The sequence below is a fragment of the Lontra canadensis genome, unplaced genomic scaffold (assembly GCF_010015895.1).
Source record: "Lontra canadensis isolate GAN:19392208 unplaced genomic scaffold, GSC_riverotter_1.0 scaffold21, whole genome shotgun sequence".
NCBI lineage: Eukaryota > Metazoa > Chordata > Mammalia > Carnivora > Mustelidae > Lontra > Lontra canadensis.
The window spans coordinates 1868706-1892142 of record NW_022631015.1 but is presented as its reverse complement, the minus strand read 5'-3'; the positions used below and the strand labels follow the sequence as shown (position 1 = coordinate 1892142).

At 37.9% G+C, this 23437-nt stretch overlaps 1 protein-coding gene across 2 annotated transcripts in view; it reads left to right on the top strand.

The window, feature by feature from the left end:
* GMDS (GDP-mannose 4,6-dehydratase) overlaps positions 1 to 23437 on the top strand; it is a 623268-nt gene that overhangs the window by 489135 nt on the left and 110696 nt on the right. For both annotated transcript variants that reach the window (XM_032861444.1, XM_032861446.1), the window contains one exon: positions 10955 to 11073. In XM_032861444.1, the coding sequence (XP_032717335.1) occupies positions 10955 to 11073 (119 nt within the window). The remainder of the gene's footprint in view (positions 1 to 10954; positions 11074 to 23437) is intronic.

The window sequence follows — 23437 nt, the reverse complement described above, 5'->3', positions numbered from 1 at the left end:
ATGAGCAGTGAACAGTGCTCACTGGGAATGAAAAACAGACCAAGAATTCTCTGGAACTCTCCTGCTCCTCTCCTCTGCAGTAATTGTCTCCTTTCTGCTCCATACCTCCTTTCCTGCTAGCATTTATCTCATTGGCATTATGTTATTTTCGTTGCTGTTGGGCACTTGGCAGTCTTCTGTGTGGATTCTAAGATCTCTAATGGTGCCTTATCGCCTTTGGAACTGCCTTCCCATGTGGAGTACAGAGCCTGATACATGATTGGTTCCACGTACTCAGACTCAGCAAAGTTCTGAAAGTCTTGTTCCTTCTGCAGCTGTCATCATCTGAGTTTATTGGCATGAGGAGAAGAAGCCAACTCAGAGAAATTCAAGTAAAATGGGACTTATCATGAAGAGTGTTGGGATACTTTATAGGAACTGGGAAGTGAAATCTGCTTTCCTGTTTGTGCATCTCTCCTTTCCCTGACCCCAAGCCTTGTAGTCTGACTTTTCCCACTCCTCTGCCCAAATATGTCTCGGTGCTCAGCTCTGCTTCTTCTGCTGGCCTCCCCTTGGCTTCAGCAGGGCTGACTGTCTCTGTGTGGCAGTCATCCAGCCCCAGTGTTCAGTGCTGTCCTACTCATTCAGCCTCTGGGTCTCTTATACAGACCCTTCTGAGACTGACTGACCCAGAATATGTCAGGTCTCCATCCATGATAAGGGAGTTGGGAAGATGAGGAGGTATAAATACAGGTCACCTGGCTTAACTATGGCTGCCTGTTTCACTCCCTCAGCAAGAGCTGTGGCTAAGGATAGTCTTGCTTAGGGAAAAGGTTTTAGGAAGCTTCCATGCCTAATGTCTTCTGGCTACAACCTGGAGTTTATGGTTCAGAAGTTCTTTCTTAAATGTCAAACTTTCAAAACACTTTTCGTATGTAAATGTTGGTGGTCCATAAGCCAGGCACCGCAGCTACCTTGTTTATCCCTCCCTGATCGACTGTCAGACTCTAGCAGAGTGCCTGGCACCTGACACCTAAATTTTTCATGAATATTGACTGACTAACAGTACTAGGTTAGCCCATAGAAGTCCATGCAACTGTTTCTAACAACCAATTGTAACAGAATTTTTACATGAAAATGCATGTTCACCTAATGCAGTAAAAAGAACACTAAAAGGGGGAACTGAGGGTCTACTTACAGCTCTGGCACTAACTAGGTATGTGACTTTAAGCAAGTCACATACTCTCCCTGGTTTCAGTTGCCTCACCTCTCAGATGAATTGAACTGGATGAGAACATCTCTGCGGTACCTTCCAGCTATAAAATTCTGTGGCTCTGACTAACAGAATCAGGATTAAATTCACTCCACCCTTTCAGTCTTCCCTCCCCATGCCATATATGGGTGCAAGAATTTGATCATGGAGAGAAACTGTATCCTCCCAGGCACCAATAACCCTCACAGGCTACATAATTATCGTTGTCATCATCATCATCATGATAAATAATAGTCTTTAAACACTCACTATATCCCAGGCACTGTTCCAGGCACTTCACCTATATTAACCTATTTAATCCTAAAAACAACCCTATGAGGTAAATACTGTTATTGTTCTCATTTGTCTGAGGGACTGGAAGATTCAGGAACTTGCCAGAAATTACCAGGTAAGTCCTGGAGCTGGAGTTTAAACACAGGTGGTCCATCCAAGTTTGAGCTCCAGCCACAACAAGCAGTGGTTCTCAGTGTGGTCCCCAGACAAGCAAACTCAGCTTAGCCCTGGATCTTCTTAGAAATATAAATCTTCAGGCCCCACCCCAGGGCTATTGAATGAGAAACTCTTGGGCTGGAGGAAGCCAGAAATCTGTGTTTTAATCTTACGGATGATTCTAATGCACACTAAAATTTGAGAGCTCCTGTCTCTTCTCTTCAACACTGCCTTTCAACATACCCGTAAGTGGTTCTGTAGGTATTTACTCCCCAGGAATGCTAATTGGGGAGTAAATACCTAGAGATGTGATATTGTTGCCCATTTGTACATGGACAAGGCAAACATTCAAATATAGGTGATCATAAGTTAGGAGCTCTTTAGACTGCTTTTCAAGCTCTCTGTCTCCTAGTTGCCATCACTGATGAAATCAGTACAGGAAAAGTCCGGAGGTGGAGACAATCACAGAGAAGGAAGAAGAGGAGTATTATTCCTCCAGCTCTGCTGCAGAGATAAAGAGATCTCCTCCAAGAAGCCCTAGCTGAATCTGACAAGTTGAGCAAACAGAATTGTGGCAGCACGTCACACAGTATGTGGACTCTCCTTCCCTACAAGAGGGCAACCGACTCCTCAGCACTGACCCATCCCATGCAGGACTCACTAGATGCCTGTGCTTACGAGCAAGGTGCCCAGTCTGAACTGAGATGGGGTATGAATGCAAAATCCACACTGGACTTCAAAGACTGAGTACACAGAACAATAATGTAGAATGTCTTGATAATATTTTATATTGAAATGATACCATACTGTATATATTGGGTTAAATAAAACATAAAAATTAGTTTCACCCTTTTACTTTTTTAATGTGACTAACAGAAATTTTTAAATGCAATATGTGGCTTGCGTTATATTTCTCTTGGGCAGCATTGTTTCAGACTAAGCTTGTAAAATCCTATCTATATCTCTCGTAATGTACATAATATGGTGTGTCTATAGTTTTTTATTTATTGGTAACAGCGATCATCAAACCTGGAACTGAGAGAGCTATTGCAACGCTAGGACCTGTTGTTCAGGGAGCCCAGAACCAGCCCAGAAGTTGGATTCCAAAGGTCAGAGTCAGACTGAGAGGTAGAACCAGGTGGTCAGGACGGGTTTGAAGGATAAGGTCACAGAAAAGTCAGAGCTGGCTTCCTAAGAACATGTTTAGGCCAGGAACCATGAGGAGGGAGATGGACGATCAGGTGGTCATGAGGATAGAGTAACTTCCTGCTGCATACCCACAGCTTTTATATTGTTCCTGCTGAGCCAGGAACTAATTCTAGAATGGCTTACCTGGGTATGCGAGTGGGAACAGGTAATTGGAAACACCTGCTTGAGGTAGGTGGCTGGGCACGCTCCAGGAAACAACCACTTCTGGGAACTTCTGGGAAGTATGTTGTGACAGTAATGGTGTTAGGGCCAAGTTAGAGCATTTGTTAAATTACAGTGACCTGAAAGTGAGTTTCCATATTCCAGGTGTTAGTCTGCGAATTACTGTTGCCCTCTTATAAGCCTAACACTGCACGAAGTTAAAGATAGACGGAGCTCTCTACATAGAAACTACAGGCCAACACAGTAATGCTTATGTCAAAGACAAACATAGTCATTTCGTTACTATATTGAAGCAATCAGCTTATGTTAGTCATCACAAGATAGCCCTTTGCAATAGATTTTTTCTAGAGAGGGCTGCAATAATCCCTCCCATTCAGCAGGCCCATTTGCTCTGTGACTCTACTACTCTTCTGATAAAGCAGGAGATCTGTTTCCCCTTTGTTGGAATTTGGGCTGACCCTATAAACAGGAGTATGTAGAGGAAGTGACTCTGGGTCACTTCTAGGCCAAGGCCTCATGAGGCCTTGCAGCTTCTGTTTTGTAAAAAAGTTTGAGCTAGATGGTGAGGGACCACATGGTTGGGGGACGTGTGAAGGAGAACTGAGGTGCATTTAGCATAAGGACCCAGACCTGTGAGGGAGGTCAGTCAGATCACCTCGACCACAGGAAGCAGAGATGAGCCATCTGCACCGAGCCCTCCAAAATTCCTAGTTCATAGAATCCTGAGCATGAAAAAGGTTTAAGCCACTAAGTTTTAGGATGGCTTATTAAGCAGCATTAGACAAATGGATTTATTTATATGTGGATTTTTCATTAAAGATTTTTTATATATTATCTTTATGGTCACATAATTTTGGGATATATATAGTTAACTTGAAATAATTCATTATGCACTCAGAATATGTTATGCTAAACATACATACAAGCTATAGATTTTGCTCAAATTAATTTTCAGTTCTAAGCGGCCACAAAATGATATTACATAGGAAGGGAGACTATAGATACCCGTGTCAATACTGCCGGTTGGCATGGAGATGCTGCTGAAGGAGGAACCAGTTTTACTGTCGGTGCCGTAACCCTCGAGCTGAGAGACGATGCAGGCTGTGATCTGGGGAGGGGCAGAGAGGAGGCAATACTGCCAGACAGCACCATAGCAGCCTGGTGATTGATGGACTGTTCTGTGAGCAACGTGAACCACCCAAGGGCTGAAAAAAGAGGACAGCCACATCCTGAAACAGAGAATATTATGAGTTTGAGGAGAGGGTTTAGAGAGAAGTTTAAAATGCTGCAGCCAGCCGCCCTCAGTATACTTTCCTGTGTCTTCTCATACGATTCTTCAGCAAATTATCCCATCTTGTTTGAACAGTATTAATAATTGAAAAGGCACTACCCCCAGGATCTATACCAGAGGTGAAAGTGAAGAAAGGATTGCAAGGAGAAGAAAAGGAGCAAAACAGATGAATAACCCCTATCCTAAGGAGTATTATTCAAAGAAAAATACATGGCTGGAGCTCAGTTCATTGTCCTCCATAGCTTTCAGAAAATTATAGGCAACATGTTTGTGTTCGGTTTGCTAAACGCAAAGGTGGGCAAATTACAGTCCATGGGCCAGTGAGTGTGTTTGTAAATAATGTTTTATTGGAACAAGCCATGCCCATTTGTTTCTGTTCTGTCTGTGGCTCATCTCGTGCCACAATAGCAGAAATGAGTACTTGTATTAGGTACCATATGGCTCAGGAGCCTAAAATATTTACTACTTTGCCCTTTAAGAAAAAGTTTGCTGACCCCTGGCTTAAAGAAAATAAATGAAAGAGTTAAGCTGGAAGTAATCAGGAAAGATATAGAAGAGAAAAAGGAAATCAGTCCAGAAATGAAGCCACCTGAGCAACAAAATTTAAAATAAATATTACTGAAAACAATCAGGTGAACAAGCAGGAAGAGACCACATAAAATAATATGGAAAAGACCAAGCATAAAAATGATTAGATGGAGTATAACAGGCATAGAAGGCAGGAGAAAAGAGATACAACATGAGCATAATTGGTACACCTGGAAAGAAATGGAACAATAAAAGAGGGAAATATACTAAAAGATTCATAGAAGAAATAAATACTTAACTTGAATCTGCATATGGTATGCCAGAAAAGTTGATTTCCAAATGATTCACACAAGACTAGGGGCTTTTAGGTTTTCAGTTCTCATCCAAGGATGAGGAAAACTAACCTCAGCCTTGGAATTTATAGATTGGTGTATGTGGCTGGAAGAAAAACACAAAGAGCAGGGCAGATTTTGACACAGCCTTTTTCTTTTGGTGCATATCAACCTAGAATAATACGTTAACACCAAAAGTAAGAAGTAAAAGCTCTGTCACTTTCTAAATTGTGTTCTGTTGTTCTTATTAATTTATTATATAATGATTCTTTTCCTCTTTAGAAACTCAGGATCTTTAAAATGAAGATGAAGGACTCTTTATCAAATGAATCCACAAACCACAGTATTTTTGGCCATGAAGAAAATTAGTAGATTAAAAAGTCCTTAAGACCAGCCCCGGGTTTTATGCTAGATGGTTTTCTTGATATTGTTTTATTTATATAGTCATGTGGCACCTGTTTCCCAACTACGTCATAGTAAGGGGGAGTCTCCCCTGCTAACCCTCAGAACTACATATGTTGGTACTGCAAAGCATAAGGCCTGACCTAGTGCAAGACTACTTGAAGTCTTGACCTAAACTGTGCGTACCAGGCTGTTATCATGAAAACAGCTACTGAACAAAGTTTAAAGACAAAATGTATGTGATTGGAACCCCAGTTGGCATTTTTTAATCAGGAATTTTAATATCCATTTTTTCAAATTCTTTTGATTTTTGTTAGAATTATTTCATAGACTTTCTCCCCTAATATATAGATTAATTATATGTTAATTATTATATGTTAATTAATCTATATATAGAATCATTAGATAATAAATTAATAAAAACAATGAAAAATCTGTTTTAAGATTTTTATGACAGTAGCACATAAAGCACAAAGCACAGGGCTGAAAAAGCAGCAGTCAAATAAACATAGTTAAACATAACCTTGATTAACAAATCTTGTTATTCATGGATGACAGCTCAGTTAATAAGTGTTTGTGGCTTGGATACTGAACTGGAGGTTAATGGCGAGGTAGAAGCAATTGTAGAATCCAGATTTTTAAGACAAACACACATCACACCCCAAAAGGCATGCATGGAATCAGGTGTAGTTAGTCGGCTGTGGTGATGTACTTTGGGTGTTCTCCTTCACTGGTCCAGCTGTGAACAGCCTTCAGAGCTACCAAATCAAGGAGAGAGGAATGATCCTTCATCGCCTACTTCCGCGTTCATGACTTGAATGGCCAAAGAGTAGATTGTGGGGGGCAGTGTTTTCACTCGAATTTTCTACAGTTTTATTTTGACTTCTCTTAATTAGATTTAGAAAACAGATAGCTTCTATCTATAATTATACAGTTAGAAAAGAACACATGTCCGAATTTAACTAATACACAACCATCTACACTCCGGCTTCAGAGGTCAATGACATGGCCTCAGATTTCTTCTCTACTTCATGTACCTTAAAAGCAAAATGAATATGAGACATGATTTGAAAACTGCACTTTTCATTTGCCATTAAGGGACATTTTTATGTTGAAGAATCTGAAGCCTTGGTACATTCCTTAACTGATTGTCTTTCCTCCCTGTGGGATGGATTAAAAAGCAGATTTTTTTGTTTGCACTGGTGATCAGGTCATGGCAGAAAGTAAATAAGTATCAGAGGAAATGGATAAGTCAGTCATATCCTTAAAGGGCACTGAAAGAATGTGGGAAGACTCTCTTTTTTCTCCTTCATTCCTTGAGAGACAAAGAGAGAGGACTGACATCTAAAACATGTAACCTCAAAATTGTTTCTATAGTCAGAAGCCAAAGCCTAGTGGCGATTTGATCACAGATTGTGGCCTGGCTGTGTCATGGGTCATATGTTCAGCATGTGAACAGGAAGGTGAGAAGTGGTGAGCTTTTGCCTCAGTTGTGCCATCCATCAGAGAATAAATGGACCAAATCAACGTGTGCAGCTGTATAAGGAGGTGAATGGCTGAGTACTTCTCACACAGGGGCCTTTGTGTCCTGGACATGATCTAGCATTATGATGGGATGCACTGGGCCTCGGCTTTGTGGCAAATTACTAACCCATTATCACACCAGAACACAAGATCATTTATCTTCTAATCCAGAATGTCACCTGTTCTTCATTTACCAGTCAATAACCATTAATTATGCTCGGTGGAAATTTAAACAAAGCCCTTTCCCTCTGTTAAAACCAGTAAACTATTCAGTAATAACAAATAAATCTGGAGCTGTATATCCTTTCCCTTCCCATTCCCAGACTGGAGTCTGGTACAATATGAACTCTAGAGGAAATGCCTAGAAATTGATAGGTCAAAGGCCACAGATAGTCTGATGGAAAAGAAAAGAGCAGATTCTTGGCACTCACTTTAGTGAAAGTGAGAGGCTCCTATGGATCCCCAAATTCCTGTTGGGGAACAAAACAAGTACCAGGGAACTTGTGCCTAGTGTTTAAAGTAATCCACCATTAACCAGTAATCATATTTTCTCCTTTTATTTTTAGCAAGCCCTTGCTTTCTTTCACATGACTAAAAATATAATTTTTTCAAAACCATTCTAGCACAACATAGTGTTTCAAAAGAAATAAAGTAAGCTGAGCAGTCCTGAAAGACCTATTTTAAATGTTATTTTTAGAATGGAAATTTGAGTAAAACACATGTAAGTGTGTACACTAATCCCTCAGAAAAATGTTCAAATAGAAATTCTAGCCAGAAGCATAATTTAGTTTTTCCTAAAAACTTTGAAAGTATTTTTGAAGAAAGCCAAAACAAGTGTGTGTGTGTGTGTGTGTGTGTGTGTGTGTGTTTGTGCATGTCGGTGGGTGGGTGTGGGTGTGTGAGCGTGTGCGTACACTCAAGGGAGGTGGGAGGGTCAGCTTAGCTGGGGAAGGGTGGCCAAAGGGCAGGCTCAGTCACAGTGAAGCCAACAATACTGTGTGCCATTGGTCACACGGAAACTCAGTGAGATAATATGAATTCATTCCAAGGACTAGACCTGGGGCTCTTGTATGGGATCTGGAAGGGAGTGGTCAGAGTTTCCAGACAGAGGAGAGAAGAGGGCATTCTAGGCCACAGGAACTGCACGTGCAAGACATGGAGACACAAGGATCTAGCCCCCCACCAGGTCTCTACTAATGCACATGTGCCTCGGGGCCTGCAACAAAAGACATCTCTGTGAGGACCTTAACAACAGAGGGTGCTGTCACAGGGCTTGGCCAGCAGACCTGGGCTGCATTTCAGAGCCCACTCCTCTCAGCCCAGAGCATTTTTAATAGTGGGCAAAAGCCCTGAGTTCAGGGAGGTACAAATATCTTGGAGACTCTGTGCTGCGTGGACTATCCCAGTAAAGAGAACCTCTTGAGTTTCCTGCCTTTTAAAAATGGAACAAGTATTATTATTAATACTAACCTTACTAGTGTGAATTTTTAAAGTGTTGTGACTCAGTTCATCAGCTGTGATCTCTTAATGCAAAATGACACCTGTAGATATTTTCATGAATGCCAGCAAAACTCCCTCCTAGCCAAGACAATTTCATTAATTACTTCTCAGTATGTCACTGACCCCAATCTACTGCCATTGTCCCACCCAGTGTGCGCACCTCGAAGCCACATAAAACTGCCAAAAGTCTCATCCTCCATAAAACAAAGATAATATTGAAAAGTCTTATAATAGACCAAGAATACAAAATTTTCACAAGAAATAACTTCAAGTAAAAGATAAATATCTGGGTTTTTTAAAAATTTTTTAGAAGGGTGCCACCAATTCAAGTGAATAAAGAGGAATTAAACCTTTTTGGGTTACATCCTCTGAGAAAGAAGGTGCTCCACTGGCTTCAGCAGCTTGTTTTTCAGCTGATTCAATACCAATGAGGGAGATGCCAATCTGAACAGTTTTCTTTAGATGTTAGAACCAGAGTATAATACACATAATGTTGGAGACTGTGTTCTAGTGAGGTGCCTGTTATTTTCACCTATTTTATTTTGAAAAGTGGATGAAAATGATGGAAAAAAACAGTTGTCGTTGTTGTTGGAGGCTTGGGTTTTTCTTAAAGAGGCATGCTGCAATCACATACAAGCTATACTTTTGTGGTTTTTAATCTACATCTTCAATCTGTATAACAAAATCATTAAAATTAATGCACAGTTCCAAACTATAGAAATGATAGGCCTGTGTGCTGCTGATAAAAGTTGTTATAACCGAGTGGAGAAGAGCTGTGACCATTGCCACCAGTTTGTGTCTGAGACACGCAATCGCACTATTGCCAGCTAGACTTCTTGTTCCTGTTGAAAAAGTGCACCACTGTGAAGCACACACTGAGCACTTGACCTTGAAATGCTGCCTGATGAATCCTGAACTCTGGTACATTCTTATTACCACTCAAATAACTTTTTTAAAAGTGGCAGTACTGTTCATTACATAATTGTTTTCCCTTTAATGATTCTTGATTTACTTTGCTTTTTGATGTCAACACCCTGGAAAATTTCTAACTTTATTGTTAGGAAATTTGGTTCTACTTTGGATCTGTCTTCAAATGACTTTTCCTTACCTTCTGTCCATGATGGAAAGGAAAATTGGGCAATTCTTTGTAAGCTCTTCTTTTCTTAAATATACTATAGAAAGTTTATTTGCCAGAGATGCTCTTGAACGTCTTGTTCCTCTAAATTATAGCCCAAAGACCTGCTGTGTGAGAATCAAGGTGCCTAAAACATGTCTTCCAGCCTATTGGTGGGAACTTCTGTGTCCCAGGCATATATGCTCAGATGTTCCCCTGATACTTCTGATGCACATTAAAGTTGGAGAACCACTACTGTGATGTTGAGAATATTGTTTTAAATTCTTGGTTATTTTCTAGCTGTGCATGTCAACGTATTCAAACAAGGAGGCCATTAGACTGAGGTGACTTTTAATTCCTTAACAGCCTATGTAAGTGAACCAAAACCTAAGCCAGAGTGAGTGCACTCAAATCCAACAAAAAGAACCTTAGGGGGGCGCCTGGGTGGCTCAGTGGGTTAAGCCGCTGCCTTCGGCTCAGGTCATGATCTTAGGGTCCTGGGATCGAGTCCCGCGTCGGGCTCTCTGCTCAGCAGGGAATTTGCTTCCCTCTCTCTCTCTCTCTCTGCCTGCCTCTGCGTCTACTTGTGATCTCTCTCTGTCAAATAAATAAATAAAATCTTTAAAAAAAAAAAAAACTTAAAAAAAAAAAAAGAACCTTAGGAACAACCAAACACAAACAGTTACCTCTGCTTTTTCAAATAAGGCAACGTGTAAAATATAGTCAATCACGGAATTTTTTTATTTTGCTTCAGTGTCTACTTTATGAAAACCCTACTCCTAGTTCCTGTTGGTATAGCACTCTTAACCACCTTTGATTTAGTGCTGCCTTATTCAAATTGATGTATGTTCCCATAAACTCTTGGGGGAAAAAATTAATGTGCCTCAATTTACCTTTTAGCAATGTCCATATCTAATTTTATTTTTTTACAGATTTTTTTTATTCATTTGAGGGAGAGAGTGAGAGTGCACGTGTGGTGGGGGGGCAGAGGGAGAGGTAGAGAGAATTCTAAGCTGACTCCATGCTGAGAGCATAGCCCGATGTGGGGCTTTATTTCAAGACCCCAAGATCATGACCTGAGCCGAAACCAAGAGTTGGTGGCTTAACCCACCATGCTACAACCCTCCAGTTACATGTTTTTGATATCATTATGTTTCTCAAGTGACAGCTGGATGCAGCTTTAACTTGGATGTGCCTTTCTCTCTTTCTAGGCTATGTGGCTAATGTTGCAGAATGATGAGCCAGAGGATTTTGTCATAGCGACTGGGGAAGTCCATAGTGTTCGGGAATTTGTAGAGAAATCGTTTTTGCACATTGGAAAAACAATTGTGTAAGTATGAATTGATTTCGGGCCACATATCAGACACTTGCTGGCAGGTTTGCATGTGTGCTTGCTCTTCCACCTTGGTTTTGTCTTTTTCCCCTTTTAGTCTCTTGTAGAGCAATACATGGAGTTTCAGTATGAAACAGGGACTTTGATCTGCACTGCATCCAATCCCAGTTATAGTTTACCTTTTTTTTTTAACTTTTTTGAAAGTTTTTTTATTTTTTTTTTAATTTTAAACTTTTTACTATGGCTGAGACATGGTTTACTGTGATTTTACTGTAGGTAATTCTACTCTTACCAGATCAATGTGATAATATTATACAATTGTTTTTAACATTTTCATCTATATTTTAAAATTTTGAAACCACAAAAAAACTGAGAGAAATTTCAAGTCCATTACAAACAGTCTTGTTTTCTTTGAACCATTGAGAGTAGGTTGCCAACCTGATGCCCCATCACCCTGGACTTTTGTGTGTATTTCCTGTAAACAATGGCTCTCCTACATAAACACAATACAGTCATCAAAATCAGGAAATTCACAATAAGTTGCTACTCTCTAATCCTTAGATCTCATTTGAGTTTTGCCAGCTGGGCCAATGATATGCTTTATACCAAAATGATCAAGTTTATAATCATGCGTTGCATTTATGTGTTGTGTTACATAGATTTTGGAGTCAATTTTTTTTTTTAAAGATTTCATTTATTTATTTGACAGACAGAGATCAAGTAGGCAGAGAGGCAGGCAGAGAGAGAAGAGGAAGCAGGCTCCCCGCTGAGCAGAGAGCCCGATGTGGGGCTCGATCCCAGGACCCCGGGATCATGACCCGAGCCAGAGGCAGAGGCCTTAACCCACTGAGCCACCCAGGCGCCCCTGGAGTCAAATTTTTATTGGAATGTTTGCAAGATTTTTCTGAAGTCCTTTATTATAGATGGAAATTTTTTTTTCTGATAACTTTTTATTATGTTAAAACATATATACATATACACAAAATCTGCTATTTTAACCATTTTTAAATATACATTTCAGTGACAATAAATATATCCACAATGTTATGCAACCATCACCACCATCCATCTCCAAAACTTTTTAATCTTCCCCAACTAAAACTCGGAACCCATTAAACAGTAACTTGCCTTCCGTCCCTCCCCCCCAGCCCCTGGAAACCACCATTCTACTTTATATCTCAAAGAATTTGCCTACTCTTGGTACCTCATATAAATCAAGTTATATAGTATCGGTCCTTAGTGTTTGGCTTATTTCATAAAACTCAATATATTCAAGATTGATTCATGTTGTAGCCTATATCATCATTTCATTCCTTTTTAAGTTTGAATAATATTCCATTATATGTATATGCTACATTTTGTTCATCCATTCATCTTTTGTTGAACACTAGGTCCCTTCCAGATTTTGGCTATTGCAAATCATGCTGCTATGAACATGGATATACAAATATTCATTTCAGTTCCTTCTTTCAGTTCTTTTGAATATATAGTTAGGAGTAGCATTTCTGGGTTATATGATTATGTTTAACTTTTTGAGAAGCTGCCAAACTGTTTTCCAAAATCCATTTTTGAAATATAAGAAAGGATTTCTACTTTGAGCTATGATAGAATGACAGAAATCAGATTAAATCTCCTATCTTAAAAAAAAAAAAAAGGAAACTACATAAAATATATGAAATAGTTGTTTTAGACATTGGACAATAGGTAGTGCAGGTCTGTGATCTTTGATAGAAAAGAAACAAATGAGGTGACCCCTGCAATCACTCTGGGCCTCTTCCTGGAGGCACAGTCTTAACCATGGAACAGAAAGAGGCACTCCAACAGAGAAAACTGTTTTGCTGAGTTGAGGAAGTAGAGGTCAGAATTTAGAGTCTGAGTCACCTAACATTAGGGGGCAGAGTTCTAGAAAAGTGGGCTCTACAAAGAAAAACAACCTCCAGAAATCTGTATAAGGACCGCATTCAGTTTGTATTGAATAATAAGATGTAGATGTCCTAGAAGAAATTCCATAAACTTAGATGAAGAACTACCTAGGAGCTGGGAACTGAGCATTCTTCAGAGCTTACTCAAGTCTAGGAAGCATTTTCATTTCAGCTAGTCTCAGTGAAGAGAACTTTTTCATCACTCAGAGAAGTGATACCAATTCTAAAGGGCTATGTCTCAGTAATGTGGCTAATCCTGAGAGTAAAGGCTACTCCAGACTTAGACTAACAAACTTTAAGTACAAACTTCAAAAGGACACAAGGAACAAACCTCTACCATAACAAAGCCCAGCATTCTTTAAAAGAAGAGAGTAAAATCTAGACTCATAACATAAATTTCTTAACATTCAGCATTCAATAAAAAAAATTAGTAGGACTGTCAAGAAGCAGGAAAATATGACCTATAACCAAGAGAAAAATCAATCAGTAAAAACAGTCTGGGGAATAATAGAGATGATGTTATAAGCACTCAGAGATGTTAAAAAGCTATTATAACTACACTCAAATATTATAACTACACTCAAAAAAAAAAAAAAACTAAACCCATGTTTTAAGGAAAACATGGGTTTAGTGAGAAGAACGAGAAAATATATATTTAAACATAGTTAGGTGGAGCTTCTAGAGATGGAAAATTAAATATCTGAAATGAAAAATTCACTGTTGGCATCAAGAACAGATTAAATACTGCAGAAGAAAGGATTGTTGAACTATAAGTATATAGAAGTATAATATTAGAAATTATCCAAGATGAAACATGGAAGGAAAAAAAAAAGGCTGGAGAAGGAAATAAATAAATAAATAAATAAAACAAAACAAACAAACAAACAAAAAGAGTCTCAGTGACCTGTGGAACAGTATTGAGCTACCTAACATGTGTAACCGGAGTCCCAGGGGGAAAAGTGGGTAGAGCACAGAGGAAGAATTAAATATTGGCCAAAATCTCCCCAAATTTAATGAAAACAATAAAATCACAGATCCTTAAGAGACACTATATCCCAAACAGGATTAACACAAAGAAAATTTCACCAGGGCCCATCATAGTCAAATTACTGAAAATAAATGCTGAAGAGAAACTCTTAAAGGCAGCCAGAGAAAAAAGAGAACTGTTTACAGAGGAACAGATAAAAGAAAGTTTTGTTATCAGAAACTATGTAAGACGAAAGACAATGGAGTAACAGTTTTAAACTGCTGAAAGAACCCTACAACCTAGAATTCTATACCCAGAGAAACTGTTTCAAAAATGGAGGTGAATTAAAGACTATTTTCAGACAAACAAAGGCTGAAATAGAACATTGATAGCAGACATTTAGAGAAAAGGAAAATGATACTAGTTCTAGGTGTGGACTTCTAGGGGGGAATGAAGATCAAAAGAAACAATAAATATGTTGGAAAACATAAAAGCTTTTTTCCCTCATTTTAAAATTTCTTTAAAAAGAAATTGGTAGGAAGTAAAAATCATAATAATATATTATGAAGTTTCTAATATGCATAAATAAATTATATGACAACAGTAGCATAAAATATGGGGCAGGATAGAAGCATTTCATTATTTTATTGTTTGTAAGATTCTTAAACTAGATACAAATTGATATAAAATTATTCAGAGATAATTTGAAGTAAGTTGAAGTGCATACTACAAACTCCAGAGAAACTACTAAAAACAAAATAAAAAGTAGCAATAAGGCAATAGTAGAGTTAAAATGGAATCCTAAAGAGTGTTTCATCTAAAAGAAAGAAGAAGAGACAATGGGAACAAATAACAGATGGGACAAATATAAAACAAATAACTATATTGATGATTAGGTCCATTAAATTCTCTAAAAACAAAGAAATAATTTGTTGCACTTGATAAAAAAAAGCTATATGCCATCTACAAGAGACACACATTAAATATAAACATATAGGTGAAAAGTAAAAAGATGAAAAGAGAAAAAATGCAAACACTGATCATAAGGGACCTGGAGTGGCTGTATTTATATGTGACAAATTAGACTTCATTTAATTAGAAGGAATGAGTCATTTCATAATTTAAAGGGGATCAATTCATCATGAAGACATAACAATTTTAAATGTATATATACCCCATTACCGTTAGTTCAAAATACTAACAGAACTGAGGAAAAATAGACAAACCTTATATTTGAGTACTTCAACACTCTTCTGTCCATAATTGACAGAACAAGTAAACAGAAAATCTTTGAGGATAGAAAAAACTAGAACAACATAATAAGTCTACTTGACCAAATTGACATTCGTAGAACATACCACCCCCCTAGCCCAGAGCAGCAGAATACATATATATGCAAATGTACCTCTAACATTCACCAATATAGACCAAATTCAGTGCCATTAGAGAAGTTTATAAATTTTAAAGTTTTAAAATTACAGGAAGATGTTTTCTGACCAAAATGAAATTCAATTAGAAATTAACAACGAAAAGAAATGTTTAAGATCCCCAAACATTTGGAAACTAAACAACACACTTCTAAGTAATTCACAGGCTAACAAAGAAACCACAAAGGAAATTAGAATATATTTTAAACTAAATGAAATGGGAACAGCATGCCAAAATTTGTGGGATCTAGCTAAAGCAAGGCTTCAAGAGAAGTTTGTGGCTTTGAGCACCAATATTGAAAAAAAAAAGATCCTGAACCAGTTATCCATTGTAAGAAGTAACTTCCCTTGTAAGAAGCCAGAAGAAGAGCAAACTAAACCCAAAGCAAACAGAAAGAAGAATTGATAAATGTAAGAACAGAGATTGATGAAATAGCGGGAAAACTGGAGAAAAATCAGTGGAACCCCAACCTGGATAAACTTTCATCCAGACTGGTCAGGGGAAAAAGAGAAGACATATTATATGTATTAGAAATAGAAGAAGGAACATCACTACAGATCCTGCAGATATTAACAGAATAATAAGGATATATTATGAAAAACTTCTGCCAGTGACTTTTTCAAACTAGAGGAAATGGACAAATTCTGTAAAAGATACAACATTGCCAAAACTGACTGAAGAGAAAAATAGAAGTCTTGGTTCTATCTCTGTTAGAAAACTCAATTTTGAGTATTTAAGAAAGAAAGTAATACCCTTCCTATAAACACTTAGAAAAGAGAATACTTCCTAACTCATTTTATTTGGCCAACATTATCCTGATACTAAATACAAAAACTGTTTAAGTGTGCAGACTAGTATTCCACATAAACATAGAAACAAAAAATCACTACAAAAATTTTAGCAAATTGAATCTATCAGTATATAAAAAGTTGATATATCATGACCAAGTGGGATTTGTCCTAGGAATCCAAAATAAGTTTACAATTTAAATATCAACATAATTCACTGTATTTTAAAAAACAGAAGAGAGAAACCATGTGATTTTTTTCAATACTTATAGAAACAGCATTTGAAAAAAAATTCAATGACTATTTATTATTAAAGAAAAAAAACTTTCAACACACTAGGTAGGAACTGAAGGAAATTTCCCCAAGTTGATAAATAGCCTCTGAGAAAACCCCACAATTAACATCATACTCAATGTTGACAGACTGAAGGCTTTTCTCCTAAAAATCAGGATCAAGGCAAGGATGTCTCCTTTTTTTTTTTTTTTTTTAAAGATTTTATTTATTTATTTGACAGACAGAGAACACAAGTAGGCAGAGAAGCAGGCAGAGAGAGAGAGAGAAGCAGGCTCTGCACTGAGCAGAGAGCCCGATGCGGGGCTCGATCCCAGGACCCCGGGATCATGACCTGAGCCGAAGGCAGAGGCTTTAACCACTGAGCCACCCAGGCGCCCCAAGGATGTCTCCTTTTATTATTCCTTTTCAAAACTGTCTTGAAGATCCAAGCCAAAAATAAAACAAGAAAAAGAAATAAAAGGGAGAACTATATCTGTCTTTATTCACTGATAGCATAATGGAGTACTTATAAAACTTTAAGTATTCTACCACTGAAGTAACTACTAAAACTAACAGGTGTATTTAGCAATGTCACAAGATATAAAATCTGTACATAAAAATCAATTTTACTTGTATGTATATAAAAACACTGATCAGAGAAACCAAAATAGCCCTAAATAAATAGAGGAATATACTGTGTTCTTGGATTAGAGGACTGAATGTTGATAAGATATAGATTCTCTTAGAATCTTAAAATCAATCTATAGATTGAGTGCAGTCCCAATCAAAATCACAGACTTTTTTGGTAAAAACTGACCCGCTGATTCTAAAATTTATATGGAACTGCAAAGGATCTAGAATCATTTTGAAAAAAGAAGATCAAACTTCCTTTAACACTTAATCTGTATGATATTGGCATAAGGATAGATTTATAGGTCAATGGAACAGAATATAAAGTCCAGAAATAGACTCTTACTTGTACCACCAATTAAATTTTTACAAAGATGTCAGGGAATTATTGGGGAAGGATAGTCTTTTTAATAAATGGTGCTGGAATCATGAATAGCCATACCATATGGGGGTAGGGAGTGAAACTCAATCCATAAATCATACCATACAGAAGTTAATTGAAAAAGGATTATAAATAGAAATGTAAGAGTTAAAACTAAAAAACCATTAGATGAAAACATAGAGGAAAGGTTTTGCAACTTCAAGGTAAGCAAAGATACCTTGTTTCTCTACTAGGTTGAATTATAAGAGTTTTTATGTTTTATGTTCTCTCGGTCCATGACTGCCTTTTCAGTTTCTCAACAGTGCCTTTCAAGTAGCAAAAATTTTACATATTCATGTAATGCAATTTATTATTCTTTATGGCTTTTTGGTTTCTGTGTGTGTTTGCAGTGAATGTTTATATCAATTTGGAGTGAAGCCAAGGATTTCTTAGGACACCAAAATCAAGAGCCATGAAAGGAAAAAAAAAAAATGACAAACTGAATATCACAATTAAAAACCTCTGCTTTTTGAAAGTGGCCATTAAGAAAATGAAAAGGCAATCATGATCTGGGAGAAAATAAGTGTAATACTTATGTCAGACAAAAAAACTTCTATCTGGATATGCAAAGATCACCTGTAACTCAAAAATAAAAAGACAAATGACTCAATTTAAAAATGGGTCCAATATCTGAACAGATAACCTCACACAATAAAATATGCAAACAGCTTTTTAGCACATGAAAAGATGCTCAACAAGACTAGTCAACTGGGAAATGTTCATGAAAAGCACAGTGTAATACCACTACACCCCCATTAGAATGACCGCCATGCCCAAGTATTGTTGAGGATGCTGAAACAGCTAGAGCTCTCATACATTAGTGATGAAATATAAATGGTACAACACTTTGAAAAATAGTTTGGCTTTCTTAAAAAATCAAATCTATATTTATCACATGACCAGCAATTTTCCCAGACATTTACCAAAGAAAAATGAAAATGTATATCCACATAGAGATTTATACATGAATATGTTTAATGGCTTTATTCCTAATACAGCATTGCCTTCCCTAACATTCAATCAACAAGTAAATGAATAAACAAATGTTATGTATCTGTACAATGGAATACTATTTAGTTACAGAAAGGAGTGGACTAGGATGAATCTTAAAATCTAATGATTTTGAAATCAAGCATAATTACTTAGTGAAAGAAGGTCAGCCACAAAACAGTATATACTGTATAATTCTATCTATATGATATTCTAGGAAAGAATAATTTGGACTGATCGAAAGCCAATCAGTGATTTGATGAGTGAGATGGGCTGAGTTTGGGGTGGTGACTGGGAAAAAAAACAGGGAAATCTTTTGAGGTGGTAGAAATGTCTCATATCTTGACTATAGGGGTGATTGCATGAATGCAGGCATTTTTCAAAACTCATCAAACTATACCCTTGTTAGATATTTTATTATTTGTAAAATATACCTCAATATAGTTGATTTTTTAATAAAAGGAATAGAAAACAAGGAACTTTAAGAGCCTATCATCAAGGAATATTTAAGTGAATTTAATAAAGTGTTATCACACTATTAAAAATAATGCTTAAGAGGACTTTGAATAACATAAAGTATGATTACGACAATCTTAAACTAAAAAAAAAAAAAAGGATACAAGTTTAGATCTGTTGTATGATCTAAACTCTCTAAGACTATGCCTATAAAAGATTAGAGGAAAACATGCCAAAAATTTAACAATGGCACTTTCTACATTGTGGAATGTAGAAAGTGTGTGTTTGTGTGTGTTTGTAGTGAATGTTCATATCTACTGTATATATTGCTCTGTATCCAAACTGTCTGTGAGGAACTTGTATCCTTTTTTAGTGAGAACTCATGTTACACACATTTTTTTTTAATATCAGGTAGTATTATAAATGAATCACCAAAGAAGACTCTCTCTTTTTTTTAATTTTTTTAAAGATTTTATTTATTTATTTGACAGACAGGCAGAGAGGAAGGCAGAGAGAGTGAGAGGGAAGCAGGCTCCCCACCGAGCAGAGAGCCCAAAGCGGGGCTCAATCCCAGGAGCCGGAGATCATGACCTGAGCCGAAGGCTGAGGCCTTAACCCACTGAGCCACCCAGGTGCCCCAAGAAGACTCTCTTTTGGAAAAGTGGATGAGACTTTGTCTTTCTCCCATCTTGGAGATAATGTTTGCAGTCACCAGGCCATTCTCTGACCTGTACTCCCGTGAGCCAAATGCCTATTTTCTGACCTTGAGCACAGTCCCTCACAAAGTAGGATGCTATTCCAGGAGATGTCGATGAAAGCATTCCATGTCTAGTTCATTTAGAAAATACTGAATATTATAACCCCCCTTGGAGAATTGCCAGTAAAGAAACTGTTTAACTTTGTTTAATCCAGCATTTTCCAAGCTTAATTTTTAAGTTTATATTAAAAGCTTACACAAACAAGAGTTCTGTGGATCACCCGCTGGGAAATGTTCTTCTGTCGTTCAAATCTGAATACCAGATACCTATTAAGTCTGACTCCTTCCCGGTCTTCAGAAGTAGTGCTTGCCATTGGCAGTTTCTCCTAGAAGGTCCGGTAAAGCAGTTGAGTCGGTTTTACTAAAATCTCTTTCAAATTTCAGGCAGTGGACTTCATTTTGTTTCAAAAGGCACACTAACCACAAATCAAGCTTTTAGTGGTATATTAAAAATGGTCTCTGAGTGGTATATAACATTTTGGTAAAATACAAAGTTTTTTCCAAATTCTTCCAGAAAAGAGAGATTGATATGAGGTGGTAATCACTTTGTCACTTTCCTAAGAGTCTTCTGGGTGGCCGAGCATCACCCTGGCAGCACTCACCTGCCTAGTGGCCAGGACCTACTCCAGGTCTTTCTGTGTCATACCATTGAAGTTGTGGGAACAGAATGCTTACAGTGCATATTCTTCATAGTTTGCTGAAAATATCAAATTCCTTCTCAGGGCTAGATAATAAAATCATGATGGTTTTGTGAATGCTGTCTGCAAGTTCTGTTCTATTGTTTGTTTTTTTTCAATTTCCTTCCTCTGGATCTTCTTTGGGCCCCATGCATCAGCATACCGATCTCAGCTGGAGGAAGAGCAGGGAAGCCACAGGCAATTTCATGTGCTAAGGCCAAGCCTGCTCCTTGGGCTTCAGAGTCCCTGCTGCAGCTGTGAGCTCTGACAGGCCAGCGAGTCCTTCTTGGGAACAGTGTCCACACAGTCAGAAAGCAGGCAGAAAGGAGCAAAGAAAACACACTGAGATCTAAACAAAGCTGGGAAGGCCAGGGATAGTATTGTACCTCAGTAACTCATAGATTATAATTTGTGGAAATATGCTTTTCTAAACTCTTCAGGAGGGCAGACCTCTTTCTCCCAAGGATGCTGTTTTCATTTCTTTATTTCAGACTTGCTAGCTTTCATTCCGAAGACATTCGTCCTTCTATCTACACAGCCTGGCATGCTATTGTGTTGTAAAAGCACCATCCTCGTGCCACATCCCCTGAGCTTGAATCCCGGCCCCATAGCTACCAAAGAGAGTCATTTACAATCACTGTGTCTCCATTTTCCCAACTGCAAAATGGGGATAATAGAATACTGACTTCACAGGGATGAGGTAAAGAGTAAATGGGCTAAAAATATGTGAAGCCCCTCAAACAGTGCCTGATGCTTCAAAGCTCTGTATAAGTGTTTGTGATTAATAAATGGGTAATTGATTGAAAACAAGGGATAAATAAAATGTGGGAACAGTAACATTAGACAACTGGTTTTATGTGTGGAGACGAGAAATGTTTTACGTTGGTGTGACCAGGCACAACTGAGTGCAGACACTCATCGGAGAAAGGCCACTGCAGGGGAAAGAACACACTTGTCCACCTGTAGGTGGATAGAGGTTGTGGACATAATGAGACATCTCTTCGTCTCTAACTCCTGACCCCTCCTGAGAAGTAATGGGCTATTTATCAGAATTAGGACACCTTTTTACTGAAACTCTTTCCTTTGAAATTCTGTGAATGGCTTGGAGTTCTCTCAAAATGAAGATTTTTTTATTATATCATGTTAGTCACCATTCAGTACATCATTAGTTTTTGATGTTGTGTTCCATGATCCATTGTTTGCATATAACACCCAGTGCTCCATGCAATCCATGCCTTCCTTAATACCCACCATCAGGCTCACCCATCTCCCACCCCTCTAAATGCTCAGTTTGTTTCCTGAAGTCCATAATCTCTCATGGTTCGCCTCCCTCTCTGATTTTACCCCCTTCACATTTCCCTTCCTTCTCCTAATGTCCTCCATGCTATCCTTATGTTCTGCAAATAAGTGAAACTATATGATGATTGACTTTCTCTGCTTGACTTATTTCACTCAGCATAATCTCCTCCAGTTCCAACCATGTTGATGAAAAAGTTGGGTATTCATCCTTTCTGGTGGCTGAGTAATGTTCCATTTTCTTCTTTATGCATTGAATTGATGCTCTATTGAAGAGCATCTTGGCTCTTTCCACAGTTTGGCTATTGTGGACATTGCTTCTATGAACATTGGGGTACATATGGCCCTTCTTTTCACTACATCTGTATCTTTGGGGTAAAAACCCAGTAGTGCAATTGTTGGGTCATAGGATAGTTCTATTTTTAATTTTTTGAGGAACCTCCACACTATTTTCCAAAGTGGCTACACCAACTTGCATTCCCACCAACAATGTAAGAGGGTTCCCTTTCTCCACATCATCTCCAGCATTTGTTGTTTCTTGTCTTATTAATTTTGGCCATTCTAACTAGTGTAAGGTGATAGTGGTTTTGATTTGAATTTCCCTGACAATTAACGATGATGAACAGTTTTTCATGTGTCTGTTAGCCATTTATATGTCTTCTTCGGAGAAGTATCTGTTCATGTCTTTTACAATAGCACTGAAAACCATAAGATACCTTGGAATAAACCTAACCAAAGAGGTGAAGGATGTATACTCTAGGAACTACAGAACACTCAGGAAAGAAATTGAAGAAGGCACAAAAAGATGGAAAAACATTCCATGCTCATAGATTGGAAGAAAAAACATTGTTAAAATGTCTGTGCTGCCCAGAGCAATCTATACTTTCAAGGCCATCCTGATCAAAATACCAATGGCATTTTTCAAAGTGCTGGAACAAACAATTCTAAAATTTGTATGGAACCAGAAAAGACCCTGAATTGCCAAGGAAATGTTGGAAAAGAAAAACAAAACTGGAGGCACCACATTGCCTGATTTCAAGCTAGATTACAAAGCCATGATCGCCAAGACAGCATGGTACTGGCACAAAAACAGGCACATAGACCAATGGAACATAACAGAGAGCCCAGAAATGGACTCTCAACTCTATAGTCAACTAATTTTGACAAAATAGGAAAAAATATCCAAGGAAAAAAGACAGTGTTTTCAGTAAATAGTGCTGGGAAAACTGAACAGCTATATATAGAAGAATGAAACTCGACTGTTCTCTTACACCATACACAAAGTTAAACTCAAAATGGATGAAAGGAATCCATCAAAATCCTAGAGGACAACACAGGCAGTAACCTCTTCGACATCAGCCACCGCAACTTCTTTGAAGACACATCTCCAAAGGCAAGGGAAACAAAAGCGAAAATGAACTTTTGGGACTTCAACAAGATAAAAAGCTTCTGCCCAGCAAAGGAAACAGTCAACAAAACAAAGAGGCAACTCATGGAAAGGGAGAAGATATTTGCAAATGACACTACAGACAAAGGGCTGATATCCAAGATCTATAAAGAACTTCTAAAATGCAGATTTGGAATCAGTAGACCCAGGCAGGGCCTGAGATTCTCAATCTCTAACAAGATACTAAGTGATGCCCGTGCTGCTAGTCCACAGAACACACTTTGAGTAGCAAAGCCTGAGAGAATTATAGAATCTCAGGTTTGACATGAACCTTGACAATCATTGAGGCCAATCCCTTATCACTTTCTA